At 42.0% G+C, this 25,547-nt stretch overlaps 1 protein-coding gene across 1 annotated transcript; it reads left to right on the top strand.

Moving 5' to 3' along the window:
• Positions 1-300: 300 nt before the first annotated feature.
• vapb (VAMP (vesicle-associated membrane protein)-associated protein B and C) lies at positions 301-25,293 on the top strand. Its single transcript, XM_052075281.1, has 6 exons — positions 301-549; positions 9,857-10,009; positions 20,744-20,847; positions 21,024-21,104; positions 22,027-22,206; positions 23,113-25,293. The coding sequence occupies exons 1-6, from the start codon at positions 492-494 to the stop codon at positions 23,266-23,268; spliced, it is 732 nt and encodes a 243-aa protein (XP_051931241.1). The 5' UTR covers positions 301-491; the 3' UTR covers positions 23,269-25,293.
• The last annotated feature ends 254 nt before the right edge of the window (positions 25,294-25,547 follow it).

Genomic DNA, 25,547 nt, shown 5'->3' on the forward strand with positions numbered 1-25,547 from the left:
TTTCGCAAATGCATTTTATCTCAATCATGATTCAAGTAGTTTTTATTTTCCTACAGTTAAGCGCAGTGCTAACGCTCAAACTGTGCATTCTGTTTCAATGTACCTACAGAAATATTAAAACTACTTTTTTTTTTGGTAGTACTGTATAGTAAAACCGCTGACTAAGGCCAATATAATTGTTGGCGTGACATTTGTACATTCTCATCACATCATAGCCCCCACAGAGCCTGTCGTTGCTTGAGTGTTATCCAGCAGCACACCGTCCGTCACCCTTCGTCACCCTCCCCGCTGGGTGGCAATGCAGAGGCAGTGACGTCACTGGCCTGCTTCTCACTCAGCTTCCAGCCCGCTGTTGCCGCACCACAACAGCCGTCGCTAGCTCCAGTGGTGACCGGGGGGCCGGCTCGTCTTGTCACCGAGTCCGTGACATCCAAGAACCTTCCACGAGTGCGTCCCCAGCCCGAATCGCCGCCGCTCCAGCTCGTTGGGTCATGGCCAGGCCAGAACAGGTTCTGCTCTTGGAGCCTCAACACGAACTGAAATTCAGAGGTGAGGAGGGCTCTGTGGATCGAACGGGAGGGTTAGGACTCCAAACGTTGGAGTCGGATAATTCTGTGGGCCATTTTTTTTGTTGCTTTTGAGGAGCCTACGGAGACAATCCGGTTGCTTGGCGAGTGACTGCGCGTCAGGTGACAGCAGATAGCCGAATTAGCATCCGACGGCTAATATACACAAGGCCCTGTCGCACATTTCCCCCGACGGGACCTTCCCTTTTAAAGTAAAAAGCAGACACGATATTTCGTGAATTCCCCACCATAATGGCAAATGACGGAAATGTGTTTCAAAGCGCATGTCGTTTGGACAGTTTGTTCATTTCGACTTCTCGAGCAGGTGTAGCCGGCTAGCATTAGCTCGCCCTCTGATTGGCTAGCTTGCCCGAGTCGGCTTGACAAGTTGACGCCTTCAGGGATAGCAAAAGTCTACACACCCTTGTTCTAATGCCGGATCTTAGTCATATACTGTAAGATATAACAGGGACACTTATGACGAAATAATAACAAAAATGTGAACGATATTTACGAGCCACAAAGATAAATTAAACTGAAATAATGTAGTTGCCGAAGTGTGCACACAGTATTACAACTGTCATGTAGCTAGTGCTAGGTATTGCAATGGTACAATGCGTATCATGATACAGGCCTCATGATACAATCTGTATCGTGATACATGACCTTCAAGGTGATACATATCCTGATATTTAACACTGCATACTACTGTATTTTAAGAAGACAGTAATATGTATACCCAAATTATATTTTTATTACGCGGCATGTCAAATATGCTTTCTTTTTCTACTGTGAGCAGCACTTCCGTTTTACCGCCAGTGCTGTGCCTGGTCAAAATGTGTGTGCACTGCACAGCAAGGAGCAATTTTCAGAGACACCAGGAAACGTTAAGAATGAATTCTGCCGCTTCTGTACTGATGCATGTATTGTGAAGAGGCCTGCAACAATTTATTCCTGTTTCAATTTTTTTTTGCACACCCCAAGCTGTGTTCAAAATTAACCAGTTACATCTAAACTCATGTAAAACCTGCCACCATGTAAAGTTCGTCTGATTAACACCAAATACATTTCAGATCTACTAGTTGGATTTGCTTTTCCTTCCAGCAGAAGCAACATTTCGTTGATTTTAATTAAAAATTAACAATTCATTGTCACTTTTCGCTTTATAATTACTGCAATATTTTTTTACCTTGATAAAGGTTATCCTTATATTTTCAAGAAATATAATTTCAGTTTATTTTTTTTATACTAATGGCAATATGCTTAAATACAGGGAATTAGTATTTGAATTATACAGACAAATCAAAGTCTTGACACAAATGGTAAAATGTGTATTTCCAAGAACATTTTATTACATTGTAATATTAACAAAGAACATGATCTCAAATGGTCAATATTACTCATTTTTCATAAATTAATTCATACAACAAATGGCCATCAGTGTTATTTTCATGTTAACTTGCTTGCATAATGACTACTTAATAGGCAGGGGTTAATACCAATATTTGTATGTTGTATATTGTCAATCTTATCAGTGTGAGACTTCTTGTTCAGTACTTCCTTCTTTTACATCGTCACCCCTTCAGCCGTATCACACTGCAATTATTGTCTTCTATTTCAATTTTGTGTCGTAAAAATTTAGAAATAGTATTTTTCTACTTTGCCTTATCACATGCTTTCAATAACTTAGCTGATATTCTTCTGAATTGATTAGGTAATTGGGCGTGCATGCTCACTCTATGAGGGGATTGTAATTTAGGAAATTGCTTCATATCTTCTCAGACCATAGGAATCAGTCAGGACTTTAAGGAGATGTATTATGAAATTTTCCCTACAGGTGTTAATAGCTGTGAAACGCTTTCATCAAAATTAGACCAAGAAAACAAAAAACAAATATGTCTGGAGCCTTGCAAAAAAGGCTTATATAAGCCTTGTAATGAAAGCAACCCATGCTGTATGAATCAATATTAGCCTATTATCTGTTGGCTACAAATACAAAATGAGCCTTCATGATTATTTTTTTTCCCTACGGTGCATCCTGCAGAGCAGGGGTCCCCAACCTTTTTTGACCGAAGATCTGCTTTTCGATCAAGCAATTTCCTGCGATCGACCCATTACCGCACATGCGCGCATACGCACACACTTACTCACGCATGCCATGATGAGCAACAGCCTGACGCGGAGGCATGCAACGCACTTTTGCAGCCTGTTAAGTGTCGTAGCTCACGCGTATCGTTTCAAAATGCTTCTCTCGGCCTTTCCAGGTTCCCAGTACCCTCGATGAAATACAGTATAGTATACTCCTTCCTTTTAGCAATTACCCACAATGCACTACCGGCGGCCATATTGGAGGGCTGTTATAAACAAATCATACACGAATAGACTTTGTGTATGGCTCGTCCATCCATCCATCCATCCATCATCTACCGCTTATCCGGGGCCGGGTCGCGGGGGCAACAGCTTTAGCAGGGAAGCCCAGACTTCCCTCTCCCTAGCTACTTCTTCCAGCTCTCCCCGGGGGATCCCGAGTCGTTCCCAGGCAAGCTGGGTGACATAGTCTCTCCAGCGTGTCCTGGGTCTTCCTCGGGGTCTCCTCCCGGTGGGACATGACCGGAACACCTCACCGGGGAGGCGCTCAGGAGGCATCCGAATCAGATGCCCAAGCCACCTCATCTGGCTCCTCTCGATGTGGAGGAGAAGCGGCTCGACTCTGAGCCCCTCCCGTATGATTGAGCTTCTCACCTTATCTCTAAGGGAGAGCCCGGACACCCTGCGGAGAAAACTCATTTCAGCCGCTTTTATCCGGGATCTCGTTCTTTCGGTCATGACCCATAGCTCGTGACCATAGGTGAGGGTTGGGACGTAGATCGACCGGTAAATTGAGAGCTTCGCCCTTTGGCTCAGCTCCTTCTTCACCACGACAGACCGATACAAAGTCCGCATCACTGCAGACGCTGCACCGATCCGCCTGTCGATCTCCCGCTCCCTCCTACCCCCACTCGTGAACAAGACCCCAAGATACTTGAACTCCTCCACTTGGGGTAAGATCTCCTCCCCGACCCGGAGGGGGCACTCCACCCTTTTCCGACTGAGGACCATGGTTTCAGATTTGGAGGTGCTGATTTTCATCCCAACCGCTTCACACTCGGTTGCGAAACGCTCCAGTGAGAGTTGGAGAGCCCCGTTTGAAGGAGCCAACAGCACCACATCATCTGCAAAAAGCAGGGATGTAATACTGAGGCCCCCAAAACGGACCCCCTCAACGCTTCGGCTGCGCCTAGAAATTCTGTCCATAAAGGTTATGAACAGAATCGGCGACAAAGGGCAGCCTTGGCGGAGTCCTACCCCCACTGGAAACGATTCCGACTTACTGCCGGCAATGCGAACCAAACTCTGACATCGGTGGTATAGTGACCGAACAGCCCGTATCAGGGGGTTCGGTACCCCATACCCACGAAGCACCCCCCACAGAACTCCCCGAGGGACACGGTCAAACGCCTTCTCCAAGTCCACAAAACACATGTAGACTGGTTGGGCGAATTCCCACATACCCTCAAGGACCCTGCTAAGGGTGTAGAGTTGGTCCACTGTTCCACGGCCGGGACGAAAACCACACTGCTCCTCCTCAATCTGAGGCTCGACTTCCTGACGGACCCTCCTCTCCAGCACCCCTGAATAGACCTTACCAGGGAGGCTGAGGAGTGTGATCCCTCTGTAGTTGGAACACACCCTCCGGTCCCCCTTTTTAAAAAGAGGGACTACCACCCCGGTCTGCCAATCCAGAGGCACTCTCCCTGTTGTCCACGCGATGTTGCAGAGGCGTGTCAACCAGGACAGCCCCACAACATCCAGAGCCTTGAGGAACTCCGGGCGGATCTCATCCACCCCTGGGGCCTTGCCACCGAGGAGCTTTTTAACCACATCGGTGACTTCAGCCACAGAGATAGGAGAGCCCACCTCAGAGTCCCCAGGCTCTGCTTCCTCCAAGCAAGGCGTGTTGGTGGAGTTGAGGAGGTCTTCGAAGTACTCTGCCCACCGGTTCACAACGTCCCGAGTCGAAGTCAGCAGCGCCCCATCCCCGCTGTACACAGTGTTAGTGGTGCACTGCTTCCCCCTCCTGAGACGTCGGATGGTTGACCAGAATTTCCTCGAAGCCGTCCGGAAGTCGGCTTCCATGGCCTCGCCGAACTCTTCCCACGCTCGGGTTTTTGCCTCGGCGACCACCGAAGCCGCGGTCCGCTTGGCCAGTCGATACCCGTCAGCTGCCTCTGGGGTCCCACAGGCCATAAAGGCTCGATAGGACTCCTTCTTCAGCTTGACGGCATCCCTTACTGCTGGTGTCCACCAGCGAGTACGGGGATTGCCGCCACGACAGGCACCAACCACCTTACGGCCACAACTCAGATTGGCCGCCTCTACAATAGAGGCACGGAACATGGTCCACTCGGGCTCAATGTCCCCCGCCTCCCCCGGAACATGGGAAAAGCTCTGTCGGAGGTGGGAGTTGAAACTCCTTCTGACAGGGGATTCCGCCAGACGCTCCCAACAAACCCTCACTATACGTTTGGGTCTGCCAGGACGGACCGGCATCTTCCCCCACCATCGGAGCCTACTCACCACCAGGTGGTGATCAGTTGACAGCTCCGCCCCTCTCTTCACACGAGTGTCCAGAACATGCGGCCGCAACTCCGATGATACAACTACAAAGTCGATCATCGAACTGCGGCCTAGGGTGTCCTGGTGCCAAGTGCACATATGGACACCCTTATGTTTGAACAAGGTGTTCGTTATGGACAATCCGTGACGAGCACAGAAGTCCAATAACAAAACACCACTCGGGTTCAGATCGGGGGGGGCCGTTCCTCCCAATCACGCCCCTCCAGGTATCACTGTCATTGCCCACGTGAGCATTGAAGTCCCCCAGCAGAACAATGGAGTCCCCAGTAGGAGTACTCTCCAGCACACCCTCCAAGGACTCCAAAAAGGGTGGGTATGCTGAGCTGCTGTTTGGTGCATATGCACAAACAACAGTCAGGACCCGTCCACCCACCCGAAGGCGGAGGGAGGCAACCCTCTCGTCTACCGGTGTGAACCCCAATGTACAGGCACTGAGCCGGGGGGGAATGAGTATGCCCACACCTGCTCTGCGCCTCTCACCGTGAGCAACTCCAGAGTGGAAGAGAGTCCAACCCCTCTCGAGAGAACTGGTACCGGAACCCAGGCTGTGTGTGGAGGCAAGTCCGACTATATCCAGTCGGAAATTCTCTGCCTCACACACCAGCTCGGGCTCCTTCCCTGCCAGAGAGGTGACATTCCATGTCCCAAGAGCTAGCTTCTGCAGCCGAGGATCGGACCGCCAGGGTCCCCGCCTTTGGCTGCCGCCCAGCTCACATTGCACCCGACCCCTTTGGCCCCTCTCATGGGTGGTGAGCCCATGGGAAGGGGGACCCACGTTGCCTCTTCGGGCTGTGCCCGGCCGGGCCCCATGGGTGTAAGCCCGGCCACCAGGCGCCTGCCAACGAGCCCCACCTCCAGGCCTGGCTCCAGAGGGGGGCCCCGGTGACCCGCGTCCGGGCAAGGGAAACTGAGATCCATTAATTTTACTCATCATAAGGGGTCTTTTGAGCCGTGCTTTGTCTGGCCCCTCACCTAGAACCTGTTTGCCATGGGTGACCCTGCCAGGGGCATAAAGCCCCAGACAACTTAGCTTCTAGGATCATTGGAACACACAAACCCCTCCACCACGGTAAGGTGACGACTCACGGAGGGGTGTATGGCTCGTGTATCCATGAAATGCCGTTTTTTTTTTAGAACAGCCACCTGCCTGTCATCCCGCCCTGCTAATGGAAACGTGCGTCGAAGGCTATGACGCATGTTTTCGATGACAGAAATGTTGAAATGTAATATTTATTCTAGACATTTTTACAGTATTGGAAAACGTTAAGAATGTTTGCGTAATGTTTGTCGGCCCTCACAGTGATCATAAAGTCGGAGTAAACTGTAAAATTTGCGTCCCTTTTTTTGTATTATACAAAACAAACTAATTACTACTAGTCAAGCCACAAATGTAAAATGAATGAAGCCTTTATCTACTCTAATTGAAGAAGATAAACTGTCTTTCATATTCATTCATGGTTCATTTGCCTTTATTTTAATGTAAGCCTAATCTGCGAAATCTGATATTATTGTAAGAGTGATGAATGTGTTTCTTGTTTCATAAAACAATAAATGGTAAGAAGTCAAGTCAAGCTTTATTGTCAAATATGTAAATATGTGCAACATACAGCACAGATAAAATTGATTTCCTCTCAACCACAGTGTAAACATGCAGTGCATTGAAACACACACAGCTAAAAATAAGTGCAGCAAAACTGAACTGCATAAACAGACAAAGACATACAGTAAATATAAAAATAAAACAAAGAAGACCTTGAAAAAAATAATTGCATATCACAATATTGAGGAATGATTTGTCAAGCTCATTCAGGCCTACTTTGTAGTTTTGATCATCATTTGAGTAATAAAGCACACTAAGGGCTCAACAATGTGACCAGTATGGGACAAATGCGCCCAGGTATTTAGTATGTGTATTTTCATTCTTTTACAAATATTTGTTCCAAAAAAAAGCTTGCTACAGCAAAACTGTTTGAAAATATATCTTTAAAAAAATACAGCATGCCAATTGAGACGATTATACGTTAGCAAATTTGGTCATTCTGTACCGCTCCAAAAAGGTGTACAATGCACTTCCTGTGATAGTCTGACGAACTGAAAAAGTTAGTCGTACAAGTGCTACAAGTGCAAAAAGTTAGTGTACAACCCTGCACCTGGCTCACTAACTACAGAACATCAAGAAGATAAAACCTTCGCTGGAGGCAACATTACATTTTTCACCAAGATGTAACATGAACAAAGTCGCAGATCAGGTGCAGCAGTCTGCGGCATAGCCCTCAAGTAAAAGCTTTAACTTGAAGGGGTCTGAGCCAACATACCACCATCTTTAGTTAGCAGGAGATGGTAAGTATCTGTCACTCAGGTGTTTGCTGAGCCGAATGAAACATTATCTGGGAGCTGATGCTAATTTTGGAGTAGAGCCATGTGCAAAATACATCTGCCCTTCAACTATGTTTTAAGAAAGTGGCTTTAATAGTCGACTCACAGTATTGAGATGTAAAAATAAAATGTGTGTGAAACCGGTTAGCTGGGTTAATGACGGGGGAAAGCATTCAGCCGAATTGAAATATCAAACAGGTACATTTTTTAATTATAGTGGTCGTCGACCACTTGGAGTCAAACATAGCAAAGGTCATGGAATTCTCAAGTGGTCAACATTCGAGGGCTTCAGACTGCCCTTGAATGGCATTTTGCTCCTACTCACAGAGTGAAGGCGGTGTGACATTACGTCTTTTCATTGAAAGAACACACCTTTGTGGTTTTTCAGTTTTATAAACAAAGTGTTTGCATGCAACGATCGATAGCTGCGTGGAGAAGCAAAAGAAGGCAAATACTGTACTCAAGTTGCATTCAGTGACCACTCACATGGTAGGCCATCTCAAACAACCATAGAAATACTCATTCAATGTACTAAACGGCAATGACTAGTACGTGAGCAAATTGTAGGGCAGAATGTGGAAACATTTTATTGTTGATTTGAGGCAGCAAAATCAGAACAGCCACATGTTAACTCAAGTTGAGTGCTTCACTGGCTCCCCATTCATTTTAGAATTATTTTTAAGATCCTCCTCTTTGTTTTCAAATCTCTGAATAATCTCGCGCCACCTTACCTCTCTGAGCTCATACGCCCCTACACCCCTGCCCGGCGCCTCAGGTCTGTGGACCAGTCTTTGCTAGACGTACCAAGAACTAAACTGAGGCTCAGAGGGGATCGAGCCTTTTCTGTTGCTGGTCCATCTCTCTGGAATGACCTCCCACTGAACATTCGGCAAGCCTCCTCGCTGCCCATCTTTAAATCCCTCCTCAAAACTCACTTGTATTCTTTGGCGTTTGACTCAGCATGACTTGGATTTGCTATTGGTTTTACTGCTTGGTGCTTTCTACCGCCTTATTGCTTATTACTTATTGCTGATTCGTCTTACTGTTTGTTGTATATGTTGGGTCGCTCCATGTACAGCACTTTGTGTGCAGCGATGGCTGTTTGAAAGTGCTCTATAAATACTGTTGACTTGACTTGACTTGACTTTGACTTGTTCAGTGCTGTTGAACTCGCAGCCAAATGCTATCATTTAGCATTAGTTCAAGTAGTCAACACATTGACTGGTAACACAATTTGTGATAAATAGTCGCTGGTGAGAATTTGTTGTATATTTGATTTTCAGCAAAATTGTAATGCATCTGTTTTAGGTAGTCTGAGTTTGGCATTAGGCAGCTATGCAAATAGGTTAATGATGATACAATTAATTAATTGATTGTATTTTACAAAATGTGTCATCAGTCAATGGAAGGAGCACTCAATATGATTGTTGCTACGATTTCTGAGATTTCATTATTTTTTTTCAGCCAATGTCTTGACTAATTTGAATGGTCCGGTACCATTTAAGTAAGTATGTCAGGTCTGGGAAGTTGTACTTTCATTCCCTGTGGCCCCTCACTTGACAGAAGGTGACTAATATACCGGTACTCAGCAGTTTTAACCATCAGGGTACCGGTATACATTTCACTAGACAGTTTATGGAAATCCGGCAGTCTTTTCTCAGGTCCAGGGAAAGCTGTCAGAAATAACCAAAGTGATGAGAAGTCAAAGTGATGGGGGATTGAGTGTCGTGCGGCTGGCCTCCTGCATCTCGTGAATCCTTAATATCTTAAGCAGGAGCATGACAAGAGACACTCAGATCTAATTCCAAATCAATGTATCATTCTGGGATAAATGAGCTGGTTAAGGCGCCTCTAGTTCTTGTAGTGGCTGTTGAACGCAAGTAATAAAAATAGATAATAAAAATAAATTTATCATAAACAAGCACCTTGATCTCTTAGCTAGCTGTCGCTTCCAGTCAACGCAGTTTTGGTCAATTGACCTCCATTAGGAAAGACTGAGTAGTCAGTCGTCTAGTCAAAAGCCAGCTGGAATACTGCTATGAGAAATGCAAAATAGTGTCACCTCTTCATCTTCTGTTCAAATATATACCTGCGATGGAATTTTGACTGTTTACAATGTGTGTTGTAAAGTTGGATATTTTGGAGAAACCAAAGAGTATTATGGTGAATAGTAATAGTTATGTCAGACGCGAACAAGCCACACCTTTATTTCCTTCACATGTACGTCTCTCTTGCAGGTCCATTCTCTGACGTGGTCACCACCAATCTCAAACTCGCCAACCCAACCGACCGGAATGTGTGCTTCAAGGTAAAGACGACTGCACCACGCCGGTATTGCGTACGGCCAAATAGCGGAATCATCGATGCAGGCACCTCCATCAACGTCTCGGGTAATTACTTGTCCAGTTTCAGTTTAATGACTGTATGTATATTTCCAATCATGTCTCAAGTGACATATACTGTATCCCAAAATGGCTGTTTTTATTAAAAGGGATATTTAAAAGGGAAGTCAACCCCCAAATTTTCCTTTAAAAAAATCTATGCAGCCCCACTCAACTAAACACGGTATCCTGGTTCATATTCATTAGTGGAATAGGAATTAAGCAACAAAATCCAGCTAAGCTGTTAACTGAGCATGGCATCACAGTGCATCAGGGTAATGACCAATCACGGCTCATCTTCAGAAAACAGGTGAGCAGTATTTTCAGTCGATAGCAAGTAGCAAAATGGCCGCACCTTGAGATGCGGGTTGATTTTGCTGCTTAATGCATATTCCACAAGTGCAATATTAATCAGAATGCTGTTTTTAGACTTATGGGGGTGGATACAACGTATTATTGTAAGCAATATTTTGGAGTTCACTTCCCCTTTCATGATGGAAACACCTCAAATGTTGCATATTTAGACGATACTTAATTGTTGACGCCAGAAATCGGCAACCCGCAGCTCTTTGATCCTTCTGCTGTGGCTCTCTGTGACATTGATTTTTGAATTTCAATTTGTTTTTATTTTAATTTGTATGTTATGCTGTTCTTTTAACATTACTTCAAAACATCTATATTTTTTGTCGCTCAAAATACACGTCACAGTTGCCGATGTGTGACACCTGACACCAAGATTTATTGAGCAATTTGCCTGTCTGCCTGCTGTAAACCGTTGAGAAAGCCAAGAAAATAAATGTGTATATATATATATATATAATAAATGCATCAACGCACCTTTGCACGGCACTGAGAGTACACGCAATAAAATTACGACGGTGCAACGACACAGAGGGCATTTTTGGATTGTTGCAGTTGAATTATTTAAGTTTGGCTTTCATTTCATGAAAATGAGGACTCAAATTTATTATGTTTCTATCACAAACAGAAATATAACCATATAACTGCAATATACACATTATACTATTTCAGGTTGTTGACCAGTGGTCTACGCTGTTTCTATAGTTTACCTTTGCTTGTCTTGTTTGGGCAGACGCGGGAATGTGTACTTTTCCACAACTCACACGCTGTAATTTCAGAAATTAGTCAGCAGTGGGCGACAAAATTGCATGGTCCACTCTGCGACTGTATTTGCCCAGTTACCACAGTTGAGGTTAACATGAAATTTGTCACACCTTTTCAAACCCAAAGTTCGCTTTTTCCACAAACTGAAAGAATTGTATGTGTATTCTGGGGGGGGTTTATGTCAGATATAAATAGATCAGGTCGTTTTTTGAGTTGCCAAAATTGGCGTGTGTCACCATAGTAACCAACTCTTTTTACAGAGCACAGCCCCAAGTAGGAATTCCCTCCTCCTCACAGCATTTGTACTGGGCTGAAATCGGCTCTGCTACTATGTACAGTCCTCTTTTGACGTCACATAAACCCACAGCGTCGCGCTGACCTAAACCCGAGATGTATGGTTACCAAGGCGACTTCATAGAAAATGTTTGCCTTGTTGTGAAAATCTCGTGAAAACGAGTGGTTTCTAAAATAGCCTCACACAATAAAGCTGTCCTTAAGGAGGCAAAAATAGGAGTGGAATGATGCCACACCTAAAAATACTTAGAATTGCCTATAATTGCTTCATTTTTTTTTCCTCCTGGTTGAAACCCAAACTTTCTGCTGGATATCAGAACGGATGATGTCTTAACTCTAATTGAGTGATTCGAGTCATCATAAACGGCACAGTTGTTCACCATTGTTGTGATTACAAAATGGACTTGCCAACTCTTTTACCACTGTTATTTCACTTAGTCGACCGTGTGCCCTTGATCGCTTTCCCTTTAACATCGATATCTTGGCGCACAAATGTGATGTCACAGTAGAAGGGTCTCCTGGATTGGTTTCATGTGAATACTGTATTTTGGCACACTGGCATGGAAAATACTGTAAACAACTGATTAATAAAACACCACTTAACTATCAGGTAGAATGTAGTTGTAGTTAGTTGCAGCCCTGCAAATTTTTTTTTCTCTTATAAGAAGCGGCCAGTCTCACCTCATGTTCCCTAGCATTGTGCGTTGTAAGGCACAACGTCATTGCCAGGCTCAATTTCAGTTGTGTGTTTTATTGTATTTGGCTTACAATACAATACAATACAGGACGTCTTTATTTATATTGCGCTTTCATGACAGCTGCAGCTGTAACAAAGCACTTTACAGATCACTTAACATAAAATAACCAAATGGCTTGTTAGCATATGCTGGCCATATGCCATTCTGTGAAAGATAAAAAATTCACAATGTTGGTGTGTGTTGTATCCTGCAGTTTCCATGATGAACAAAGTTATTATTAGCTCAAACCACGCATAACGGGACATCATATTTTAGCGGGCCAAGATTTGGCTTCGATATGCACCTTTGCCCTCGTTGCTCATCGCCAGTTCCCATCCTGCTGCTGCCATTATGGATCGTTTAACGATTTGAGGTGATTGGACTAGCCAAAGTTTGCGATGAGAAGATGTTCATTTACAGCAAGCCTATTAATTATTTTTTTTAAACTGTTTATGTATGAGGACAGGAAGAAAAGTTGCCAAAAAAGTTTGTTCAGTCTCTGTGAAGCCCCGTAACCGTCCACGGCCCACTGGTTGGAGATAACTGCAACATACTACTTATAAAATAGTATCATGATATTGGCCTCCAATTACTGTTGCACAATTCCAATCAAGCAAAGCAATCTCCACGCGCTTGACCTGGCTGTAAACATGTTAAATGTAGCCTTGACCGCAGGAATGTTGCTGCGCTGCAATCGGTGTTATGTAGCATCTAGTGGTAAAATATGTGCCGCAAATGTTTGAAAGATTTCTGTCCACAAACACCAAGTTTCCTCGGGGAACGTTCTTGTCTGACATTCTGAGACACGCTCACATCCTGAGGGAGGCCGTGAGCGAAATAACACAATGGCATAAAATAACAGTTATTTTATTGCCGAATAAGCCTCATTAAGTTGTCATTAGCACAACAAACGGGGCTATTAGAGACCCACCGACCTGTAGCCCAGTCCCTCCGCAGGGAGGCAAGTTTAAGTGCTGTGGACTGTGTTAAATCCCTGCAATCCTGTTTTCTTTAACTTTTGATTCACTTTTGGACATGGTGTACCCATGAGACTACAATCAGGAGAAAGAGATCCTGCTCAGCTGAAGGGCCCGAATATGAATACATCTTGTAAGCGTTAGTGCTTGTATGCTGGCAGGGTTTCCCTACGGTCCAACGAGTCTGCTTCACTTCACACATCTTTTTTTTTTCTTTCCTCACTGTAGTTCAGTTCCATATTGGGCTGGCCTTTTGCCCTTTGTGACAGAAAGTCACCTATTACGTAATCATAATAATTGCAAGTGCGGTCTCGATCACATTTCGCGCGTCCTAGGCTTTGGTTTGAAGGATCTGCTGATACCTAATCCTGATCCGATAGCTCGGCATTATTATGCATTCAAATGGTCTCAAATGAATATAGAAATATGCATACAGACATGTATCTAGCTGCAGAAACGTGTATATGTGTTCTCAACCAACCAATCAATTTATATAACATTTTTCAGACATAAAAATGCAACTCAAAGTGCTGTACAGTTAAAACATTTCAAACTTACCACATAAAAAGAGGACCCTCCTCAACATACACAAATGTATATCCCCACAAGCAAATCGATGCTTGCACACACACACTTGCATGCACACAAACATACAAAACTTGTACACACACCCTAATGATCCTGATATTAATAAAAGACACGCCCCGACAGCACAGAGAAACCATATGAGGGGGAAATTAATCAATTTAAATAATTATATAAATAAGTTATTTAAAACTAAAGCTAAAAAGCTGTGCCTTACACCAGCCACCTCTTAAAAACATCAACGGTCTCTGCAGACCTGATGTTCTCTGTCAGGCTATTCCATAGCTGGAGACCAAAATGGCTGAATGCAGCCTTACCACGTGTTTTGGTCCTCACACTGGCAATAATTAAAAGGCCAGTGCCTCAGGATCCGCGATGGTTGATATGATAGAAGAGGGTCAGATAAATAAGATAAGATAAGATATCCTTTTTTCGTCCCACACTGGGGAAATTTACAGCCTCCAGCAGCAAGAATGTATGTCGAAAGAAGAAATAAGATGGTCCAAGACCGGGAAGATATTTCAAAATGAGTAAAACCACTTTAAACTCAATCCTAAAACACACAGAGAGCCAAAGCAGCAATTTTACGTTATGTTGGTTTACGTTTAATTATATGCGCCAATCTACTAAATCGGTGCCAATTGCTTTTTGTAACACTCTCAAAATAGTTCGAGTTTATTTGTTTTTCTGTCTTTCTTAGTTTTGTTTGGGGTGGGGGGTGGGGGGGATTAGCTCTAAATTTGATGATACATTTATTGAACAACTCAAGTTTCTTGCTCCATCTGACATGTTTGATTTTTGGTCATTGTTTTTTGTGTGGAAAACCTTCATGGGTTTTTAGAATAAAATTAGTAAATACAGTACATGAATGACATTTATAATGGAATGTTAAGATTAATCAATAAGACAATCAATGTGCATGACGCTTTATGAAAATGTATTTTCATGTAATTGGATAGTGCCATGATACATTTTATTTCCTGGGTACGCAAACCATATGTATAAGCATTAACATAGAATGAGGGATTCTTCTGTTTGAGTGCATTTGATTTTTCTAATTGTTAACCAATACCTTTACGTCATTATTTATTTGTATGCAGGCTAAAATGACAAGTGCACCGCTACCTCCACAAACGACACTATTGACCAATGACCTCATTAAATGCAACCAGTGGGGAACAAGCTTGCTTGTCACCAAATAGTGTTCACATTGTTTCAACCTGTCTGTCACGCACTCAATTCTTTGACGATGCAGTTGACTGAGGCAGCTGTACATCAGACAAGACGCACCATTTAAATGTATATTTTGGCTTACTCGGAATTGTTTGTGTGTCCGTGTTCATCCAAACACAATTTAACTTCGGCTGTAGTTCTTGGTTTTACTGTTCGGTGCTTTCTACCGTCTTTATTCCCGATTTGTTTTACTGTTTATTGTATATGTTAAATTGCTCCATTTACAGCACTTTGTATGCAGCGATGGCTGTTTGAAAGTGCTCTATAAGTTGAGTTGAGATGAATGTATGCAGCTTAATGCATCACTTTGAATAATTTTAAAGGAAAAATAATCCCATTGGACAGAATTTACATGAATAGGAGTCCTGGATCGCTGCTTTCTAATCGTGTATTTGTCAGTATGGTACAATAGCAGCATATCACTGCTTCATTTTTTGTTGCATTTTCTATCAATTATTGTGAGAACACAGCTGAAACAGAGCTGAGATGATTAATCAAACGACTCTATTAACTCGATTACAAAAGATTAAAACAAGTTTGTTTTTTTTGTGGTGGGGGGAGATTCTGGACAGCCTAAACTGTGGAAACGTTTGGGAAAACCAAGAGTGATATGGATGTGATTTGCAATATACTTGACATTTACTAGTTTAAAAATAAACTAGTAAATATTATAAGAACCAGTAAAAGAGATCATTATCATGCACAATTAGAGCAGAATAAAGATAACACACAAGAAATATGGAAAATACTTAACCAAGTAATCAGAAATAGTCCTAAAAAAATGGATTATCCAGAGTATTTTATCAAAGGCAAAAATACTATTTTGGAAAAAACTGCAGAAATAGCAACTGAATTTAATGAGTATTTTGTCAACATCGGCAGTAACCTAGCAAAACAAATTCCTGATCCAACAGACCTGTTTGAAGTGGATAGATACGTAGAAAAAAACTCCTCCACGATGTTCCTTACTGCAGTAAAACAAGAAGAATTATCAAATATTATAAAAACTTTTAAAAATAAAAAGTCAACTGATTGCTTTAATATTGATATGACAATAATCAAGCAGATTATAGAATATGTAGTGCGACCTTTCACGCACATATGCAACCTGTCATTCAAAGCTGGTATCTTTCCATCAAAAATGAAAATTGCTAAAGTTATTCCAATCTATAAAAGTGGAGAAAAACATCTGTTTACAAATTATAGACCAATATCACTACTACCACAATTTTCAAAAATATTAGAAAAACTATTTTCTCGCAGACTTGATAGTTTTATACAAAACCATGCGCTGTTAAGTGAGAATCAATATGGCTTCAGGGAAAAACGGACCACCTCAATGGCAGTTATGGAGTTTGTGGAAGCAATAGCCACTAATATAGACAACAAAGAATTTACTGTTGGGGTTTTCCTAGATCTAAAAAAAGCTTTTGACACAATAGATCACAGTATATTATTGAAAAAACTGGAAAGATATGGCATTAGAGGTGTAGCTTATAAATGGATAAAAAGTTATTTAGAAAACAGATATCAGTACGTGCAACTCAACAATAAAAAAACGAATCAACTGAAAATCACTCATGGAGTACCTCAGGGGTCAGTGCTTGGTCCAAAACTATTCATCTTATATATAAATGATATCTGCAAGGTCTCAAAACTATTTAAATGTGTCCTATTTGCTGATGATACAACTTTCTACTGTTCTGGAATAAATCTGAAACAGCTCCTGACAACCGTAGAAAACGAATTAAACAAATTAAAAAACTGGTTTGACAGAAATAAATTGTCACTTAACCTGAAAAAATTGAAGTCAATTGTTTTTGGCACAAGGCCAATCAAACACCAAGCTAAAATTATGGTAAACTCAATTGAAATAGAAAGAGCGTATGAAACCAAGTTTCTCGGATTAGTAATAGACTCAAAACTATGTTGGAAACCACATATCGATAACGTAAAAAGAAAAATAGCCAAGACCGTAGGGATCCTCTACAAAACCAAGGAAGTGCTAAATAAGAGATCCTTGTACACATTATACACTTCATTATTATTACCATACATGACCTACTGTGTGGAAATATGGGGAAATGCCTGCAAAACAAACACACTCCCTATTCTCAAACTACAAAAAAAGCAATTCAAATTATTAATAGATCAAAATATACGGAACCCACAAATCCACTATTTATCAAATTAAATACGATGAAATTTTATGACCGGGTTGACTTTAAAATCGCCCAATTAATGTACAAAGCACACAATAACCTGCTCTGCCAAAACATTCAGAAGTTTTTTGAAATTCGAGAAAGCAACTATGAATTAAGAGGTACCAACTTATTCAAAAAACTCAAAACAAGAACAAACATCAAGCAAAGAAGTGTATCTAGCAAAGGTGTTAATCTGTGGAATAATCTCGAAACGGACCTAAAAATGAGTAAATCGCTTGCTGAGTTCAAAAACAAATTCAAAACAATAGTACAAACAACCTACACCAATCAGAGTTAAAATGATAAATTCTAAACATTAAATATAATGATAAATCAGAACTAAGTTGATAAATAGAGAAAGGTATTGCAATATCCATTATGAATACAAGAGAAAATTGACACAAGAGTGCCAGGGTGAGGATGTATATAATCCCGATACAAACCAAAAGTTGTGAAAATATCACGGTTAAGGGTAAAGTATGAGCCTTAATGGAGACTTCTTACTTTTTCCTTTCTGATTGATATAAAAATGATTTAGTAGATATAAACACATAACGGGGTAGGACTAGATAATTTTTTTTACTTCATCCTACTCCCTTGAACATAATAACTGTGTTGAATGAATACTGAGTTCTTTCTTTTACTTTTTTATCTACCTTATTTTCTGTCAAATTATTACTGTATATGTTTTATGTTCAATAAACAAACAAAAAACAAACAAACAAACATGTCAAATACAAGACAAACAAGGTGCAATTGAATATGAATGCAACCTTGGGGAAAATGGTTCAAAACTGGAGGGAAGAGTTGGACCGGTCTTCATATAAAGTACCCAAACAATGCTCTGTCTCGTTTGTTTGTGATTCAAATCCAATTTTAGGAGGGAGTGGGGGGAGGGGATTCAGTTCAGTGTCAGCTAGGTTTTGGGTTTTAACATGTTTTCTATTTTGTCAATCACGATGCATTTGCATGCCAAGCGGTTGTTAACCTGCCATCTTACACCAAACGCTGAAGTCCAGTACAGTGGACCCTGAGAAAAGTATATTCTTCTTGATCTTAATTTCGTTTATATTGCAAATACGTATTTTCCTTTGAGAAATAGTGTACTGTAAAACTACTGAATCATTTGTTTGACTTTTGAACCATATTTTTCATGTAATATTCAGGGGGTTTTTTTCAGCTGTTTAAGTTGTGAGATGTTTTGTCACCACAGTACAATAAATCATCATCTGTTCTGTTGTTTGTACATACTTAGAATTTTTTACATTCCGAAGTTTCATATTCACTATTGTGTACTGAGGTTGACATTGGTTAGTGAAAATATTTTCCTTTGAAAGAGAAAACAGATGAGTCTCTCCTCACCTGATCTGTAGGTGGATTTATGACTGTCCTTTTTATATTCAGAGGAAAAGAGGCTTCCTATCCCCCCATGTTCACCCTTCTAATGGTTCCATTCATCACGAGGATTGGATTGGATTGGATTGGATTGGATAAACTTTGTTGTAAAATGTATGTGAAACATACAGCACAGATGGAATTGAAATGAACGTGCAGGCTAGTGATCATCCTGCTTCCCCTTGTTACCTGTACAATTACACCCTGCGCTTTATAAACGATTGACCATTTTGGGGTAAAAAAACACCAATTCATGCGGATTCTTTTTTTCTCCCTAATCCCCCAACCTGTCCAAATTCCCTTACTATGGGAATGTTTTGCTTCCTTGGGGTTTTGGCTAAGGACCTTTTAATGTGATACTGTGTTGCCCAAAGAATTTACACGCTTTCCTGCCTCCGTTCTACAGTGGCGTCCCCTCGGACCCAAGTTGGATTGCTTTGTAAATTGGGCTTGATTGAAACAGGACGTTCCCAATCTGTTCATGCCATCTGTTTCTGCTTTTGTGATCGTGAGCCGCCTTGATGGCTGTAACGTTGCGCTCCATCTCTGATCGAGGGTGAATTGGCTTGTGACACAACTGAAAACTCTTGATGATTACACCGGCTGTGACATTAGTCGGTCATTTGATTTTTCGGGAAAGCCACAGAACAGAATTTTTGGACTTAGATGGCGCCAATTTCACAATACGTCTCAAAATTACAACCGCATTACAAAAAAAAAGATAAAAACACGGTCAAAGGAGAAATGGTCCCTCCATTCGCAAGTATTTGAGCCATCCTCTATGCACTGCCAGACCCGGCCGGCTTAAGAAAGTGATCATTGCAAATCAATGTTAGAGCTTTAAAATACCTTTGCAGCTGTGGAACAACATCAAATAGCACAGCAGCAACTGATGTGGCCATCGGTGGAAGTGGAATACCAGGGCAGCACCTGCTTTTTGTTAGGGGGATATGTAATGCTGAGAGAGTCGGCGGGTAACGGGCTTGGAAGCTGTTGGAACAATTAACTCCTCGGGGCATTTGTAGACCTGTCACGGTAACATTAATGTGGAATTAGATTAAAGGCGCCGGTTATTTTGGGGGGGCCCAAGTCAGCCCACTGCCCCCACTTGACAATCATCTTTTCATACTGGATAATCGAATTGAGAATACAGATATTTTAAAACGCTGCATTGGTCAAGTGGCACAATTGCGATTTTCCATCCAATCACAAATCAGACTCAGGCACATTCATGGACGGAGAGTCGGGTCTTGTGAAATTTATAAATCCACGTAACATAACTGCAGGTTTATTTATATGCGAGGCCATGAAGGTTTCTGAATGTGATTGTATGGGCAAATCAGAGAGGGTGATGATCAGTGCTACCAAAGATTGTACGGGAAAAGTGATGGAGTGCGTGAGCTAGATTTTTGAGATGGGCACAGTAAGTTAACGTGGAAAAAAAAAAGTTGCGATGTTTTTGATTAATCAGCGTTTACAATAATTATTAGTGCTGGGTGATATGTTAAAAAATCGATTATTATTATCTATATTAGTTTTATGTCACAATAATGATATATCACAGGCAAGAAAACTCGCGCAGCCACGGGGAGAACACGCAAACTCCACACAGGGAGGCCGGAGCTAGAACAATTACAATTAAAAACAGAGTCTGGAAGACTAGTCAAGTCAGCTGTTATGCCACAACGCGCTCCCAGGAACAACTATAAAATAAAAGCATATTGGTGAGCTTGAATTCAGCTTGGCAGTGTACACATGCCAAGTACTCGAGGCAGAAAAAAAGCTTTTTTTTTTTTAATCAAGGCACCCGAGAATTACTCAAGGACTTGTTTCACCCCTTATATTAATATAAAATTTCCTGTTTAGGTGTGTGTCTAACATTAGTTTATATAATTTTCTCGCTCGAGACCTATGATACTGCATTCTATTTTGCTGATCAAAGTTGGATATGCTCCGGTTAATGCGGTTCCAGCAAGACCTCTGTGAAGTATACACAGTCACCCAAACACTGTATTCCGATCTTTCAATACAGACTTCCCAAAAAAAAATCTAAAAGATTTTTTTTTTTTAATGAATCAAATAGACATGAAATGGGCCATTGGACTGGCTTTCTGATCCACATGTGTTGAATTTCAAAAATTTGGCTCCAGCTTGTGTTATCATGTTTCCATTTCTGTTTGTTGCATCTTTCAGTCATGCTGCAGCCTTTTGATTACGACCCCAACGAGAAGAGCAAACACAAGTTTATGGTTCAGTCCATGCTTGCGCCCCTAGACATGACCGACATGGAAGGAGTGGTGAGTGTTCATTTTGCTGTCATGAGTGAAATCAATGCCTTATTTGACAAGTGGTCGTGATTGAGTTTATCCTTCTCTTCTGTCCTTATTGTGTGCGTGTGCATACATGCACATGTGACCGTTTGTGCGCACGTGTGTCTTCATGTGCCTGCGCGCGTGCCTGTCTTTCTCCTTAGTGGAAGGAGGCGAAGCCGGAGGAGCTGATGGACTCCAAGCTGAGGTGTGTTTTTGAGATGCCAGTGGAGAACGAAAAAACGGTAAGTGCTTTCATTTATTTATTTATTTTGCTTCACCTTTTCCCCAAATCATGAACTAGTTGAGACTCGTATGTGCCCCCATGCGTTGTCAACATCTGAACCTTCTTTTCAATGAATCAGCCTAATAAACACTAGTCTTGATTTGTAAACGTGTGAATATGAGACACAAACTTCATGAATGACAAACCCAATTCCAATGCAGTTGGGACATTGTCTTCAACATATATGACAATATTATGGACCGTAGATGATGAAATCCCTAAATTCTTTGCAATGTATGTTGAGGAACGTTGTCCTAAAACTGTTTTGAGTTTTTTCCTCACATAGTTGTTCACAAACAGGTGTGCCTTTCCCTATCTTTGCTTGTGAATGATTGAGCAATTCAAGTACGCTCCTTTATACACAATGGTGGCACCCACTTGTTCCCGGTTAGCCTGTTCACCCATGGGAGCTTCAAAACAGGTGTTTGATGAGCATTCCTCGACTTTCTTTGTCTTTTTTTGCCACCTGTCCCAGCTGTTTTGGAACATTTTGAAGTCATAAAATTCTAAGTGAATGATAATTTGCAACAACCCCCCCCTACAAATGTTTGTATCAGTTTGAACATCAAATATCTCTTCGCTGTCAGGTATTCGATTGAATTTAGGTGCAACGTGATTTGTAATTCATTGTATTCTTTTTATTTATTTTTAACACTACGTCTCAATTTCACTGGAATTGGGTTTGTAAAAAAGTGTGCTTGCTCAATGATGATGTCACCACTGTGCTGTCTTGTTTGTCCACTTGTTAAACTAAACAAAATCAAATGGTTGGATAACACACGCGGGGTGATCTCCTAAGATTTGACAGGCGACGTCACGGTTCCGAATTTATCAGCGGTCTTCGACTTAGCGCTCGTCTTAACTTTACTCTTTGTAACCAGCACGACATTGAGTCCACCAAGATGATGTCGTCCAGCTTACTGAAGTCCGAGTCCTCCTCGCTGCCGCCCAAGTCACTGAGCTCCACCCTGGATGACGGCGAGGTGAAGAAGATCATGGAAGAGTGCAAAAGGCTCCAGATGGAGGCTCAAAGGCTACGGGAAGAGAACAAACAGATCAGGGTGAGTGGTGTGCATGCAAACATGGGAGAAGCAAGTGTGACCGCTATCCGCACCATAAACTATATAACTTTGTGCGTCTTCCACCACCATCAACTGTTATGACTAATGAAGTGAAGTCACTATTCTGTTTGGTATGAGTCATACTGTGTATGTCACACGTCGACCGACACCTATAAAACGCTGCCCTCCTCCAGCCTCTTTCCAGAAGACAAATAACGGTTGGCTACTCCTGCCATCTTTTTCTTAAATCACATATGTATTAGACCAAAATTTAAAAAAAAAGAATGTTGCACTCGAAATGAAATACAACAAAAATGCATGTGTGGACAGGTAAACAACAAAGTGAATCAACTTTCACTTGGCTAAATAGTTGAGCATTGTCTTGAGCCATTTCCTCGACACATTTCTCACCCTGGACGTAAGCTTTTTATTTTGGCGAAATTCAATGTACTTGTACTCCTTCCACTTCAAAGCAATGTTTTCCCGAAAAAGTAAAAATACAGAAAAGCATTAAAAAATAAATAAATTGGGCTTAATATTTTCCTGATGAATCGCACGTACTTGTTTACAGAATAAATGTACCTGAAATTGTCCGACACATTTGCAGGAGGAATGAAAATCGTTCATTCGTAGTTCTACTTTGACGGTGTTTGGAATGCCTCCCAAAGTGCTGCCCTGTCGCTATAACTTTAATATAGTTTCATTACATCAGAAGTGTTTGAGCCTGAGGTGGCCCGAAATTAGGCGCAGGTGGCCATCTCCAAAGTTTATTTGCAGGAAAAACCCTTGGATGACGAAACGATAATCTCTTTTCTCCATGTCTGCCATTTCATGTCCTCTGGAATACGACCGTTTCATTAATCATCCACCTCCTCCCAACCTCCCTTCCATGCCTGCCGTTCTCAGGAGGCTGACGGTCTGCGGATGAGGAAGAGCAACGTCATGTCCTCCCAGCACTCCTCGGCCGGCCTGAAGAAAGACGAAGGCCTAAGCGCCCGCTCGGCCGCCCTCATCATCCTCTTCTTTTTGGTGGGCATCATCGTGGGCAAGTTGGTCTTGTAGAGCTCTGCCGTCGTCGGGTTTGGAATAGGCGGGGGCGGCAGCATGCTTTTTTTTTTTCCTCCTCCTTGAGGGATGAAATAAAACGCAGGGAGGGGACTTGCAGGATTTAGGATCAGAGATGCCATATCTGCTGGGAATGGGAAGAAGGGACGTTGTTGGGAGCGTGGCATTTGGATTGAGCCTCATTTATAGTTTGAAGAAAAGAAAAAAAGAAGGTCATGCCTATGTGGAACAAACAAAAATGATTCACCGTCTACTGAACAAACTGTTGCAGGTCTTGCCTAATCTAATCACCGCATTCGCATTGTTGTCCCTTTTCACCAAAGGTCACAAGGGGTAGAGCAGAAAATTTGCATTTGGTGGGGTTTTTTTTGTTTTCGTTTTTTCCCACTCTCTTTCTCTCTCAATGGTCAGAGGAACATAACCCACACCTCCACTGTACAATCTATCCAAATTGGAGCCTTCCACATTAAATCCCTTTATGGGAGAGATTTAGCTAATCATCCAGACAGGCGACACTCACAAAAATCCACTTCGATTGAAAAACAACCTCGATCGCTGTGCCAGAAACCGTCCCTTTTAGTTACACTTTTTGCTTTCACTACCTCCCCGCGCGGAGGGGGATCTTCATTGCATGTCTTCACAGCTAAATGTTGCATCTTGAGTCTTGACTTTTTGGAATCTAATTTAATTGCTTTTATCTATGGTATTATGTCATTATTTGTAGGTTTGCACAATTCTGTTTTCGGATCTTTTTATTTCTTCTCGTTTGTGTGTCATTTTTATTATTATTTTTTTCTCCTTCATTTTGTTTGCGTTGTTAAAGCGCAGTGAAGAGTTAATGCCGTTGCCTGGGAAAACCAGCTGCAGTTTTCGAGAGTGTCTGCTGATATACGCCAGGCCAACGCTTTGCTTCGTGATCTGTTGGGGCGGCTTTGTTTTTCCCCCAGGCTGATACGACGGTAAACGGAGATGTATGCACAGAACACACGCCTTGAAATCTACACTCACATGAAAGGTGCATATGCAGAAACGAAGGTCATTTTGTTTCCGTGACAACATTGACAACAAAATATGTACAACTTTTCCTCATCTTTTCCTATTGAGCCATACATTTGTTAAGTGTGATTGTCCGGACAAATGTATGTTAGCAAATGGTGTCATGTTGTCAGATGCTTTCAACTGAATTCTTTTTTTTTTTTTTTTTGTATCGCCACTACATGAGTTCCATCGTGGTAGTTTGTTCACACACTTGTCAGTTTTGCTTGTCCACGTTTGAAGTTTATTGCACTAAGGTGAAGAGTGTGATCTTCCTGTATCACTATATTGATGCATCTATACATACCTATAGAGCTAAGACCTCGAGGGACCACTTGTTGAGAACGCACTGTTCTGGAGCCAGTTATTATTTTTGACTTAATAAAACTGATAAATCACATTCAAAATGGTTTGATCGCCCAAATTTGCATAAAACAAAGAAAAAAAGAAGAATTTGCCGATGAGGAATTCGAAAGGTGTGTGTTCCGAAAACGGTATCTAGGCTTAATGGTTTGTTTGAGGATGACTTGCCGAGGGGAGGGCAGAACAGAACTGAAATCAACCCAATAATTGAAATGTCGGACCTGCATCATATAAGTATTTGCAGAACATTGTATTTTTCACTGGAGTATGGAAACAGCCGACACAAGAAAAAACGCAGACCAGAATGTGAATATATAAAAAATGATAATAATAAAGGTGTTACCACTACTATCCTGCCATGACACGGCGCCATTTTGCTGAAAGGCTGAGCCACATGATGGCAATTTAATGTGTAAATACCGGTACTTGTTGATCCAGGCAAGACACTACAGTAACCATCACCTGAAGCAGTCGAGCAACTGTTTTGTATGTATGTAAACAAATAAGTCTATTGGAGAAGAAGATGAATATTCCTAGTCAAGTAGTCTCTGGTGTATAAAAGCAAAATTCCACCTGGTTGGACTATGTAGCATCTTAATAAATTCAAAGAAATTAAAGTCCCAACCTGGCTGTGTGAAGTAATTTCCTGTGTTTGCTTATGGAGCTATCCATCCATCCATCCATCCATCCATCCATCCATCCATCCATCCATCCATCATCTACCGCTTATCCAGGGCCGGGTCGCGGGGGCAACAGCTTTAGCAGGGAAGCCCAGACTTCCCTCTCCCTAGCTACCTCTTCCAGCTCTCCCCGGGGGATCCCGAGTCGTTCCCAGGCAAGCTGGGTGACATAGTCTCTCCAGCGTGTCCTGGGTCTTC

This window comes from Hippocampus zosterae, chromosome 9 (assembly GCF_025434085.1).
Source record: "Hippocampus zosterae strain Florida chromosome 9, ASM2543408v3, whole genome shotgun sequence".
NCBI lineage: Eukaryota > Metazoa > Chordata > Actinopteri > Syngnathiformes > Syngnathidae > Hippocampus > Hippocampus zosterae.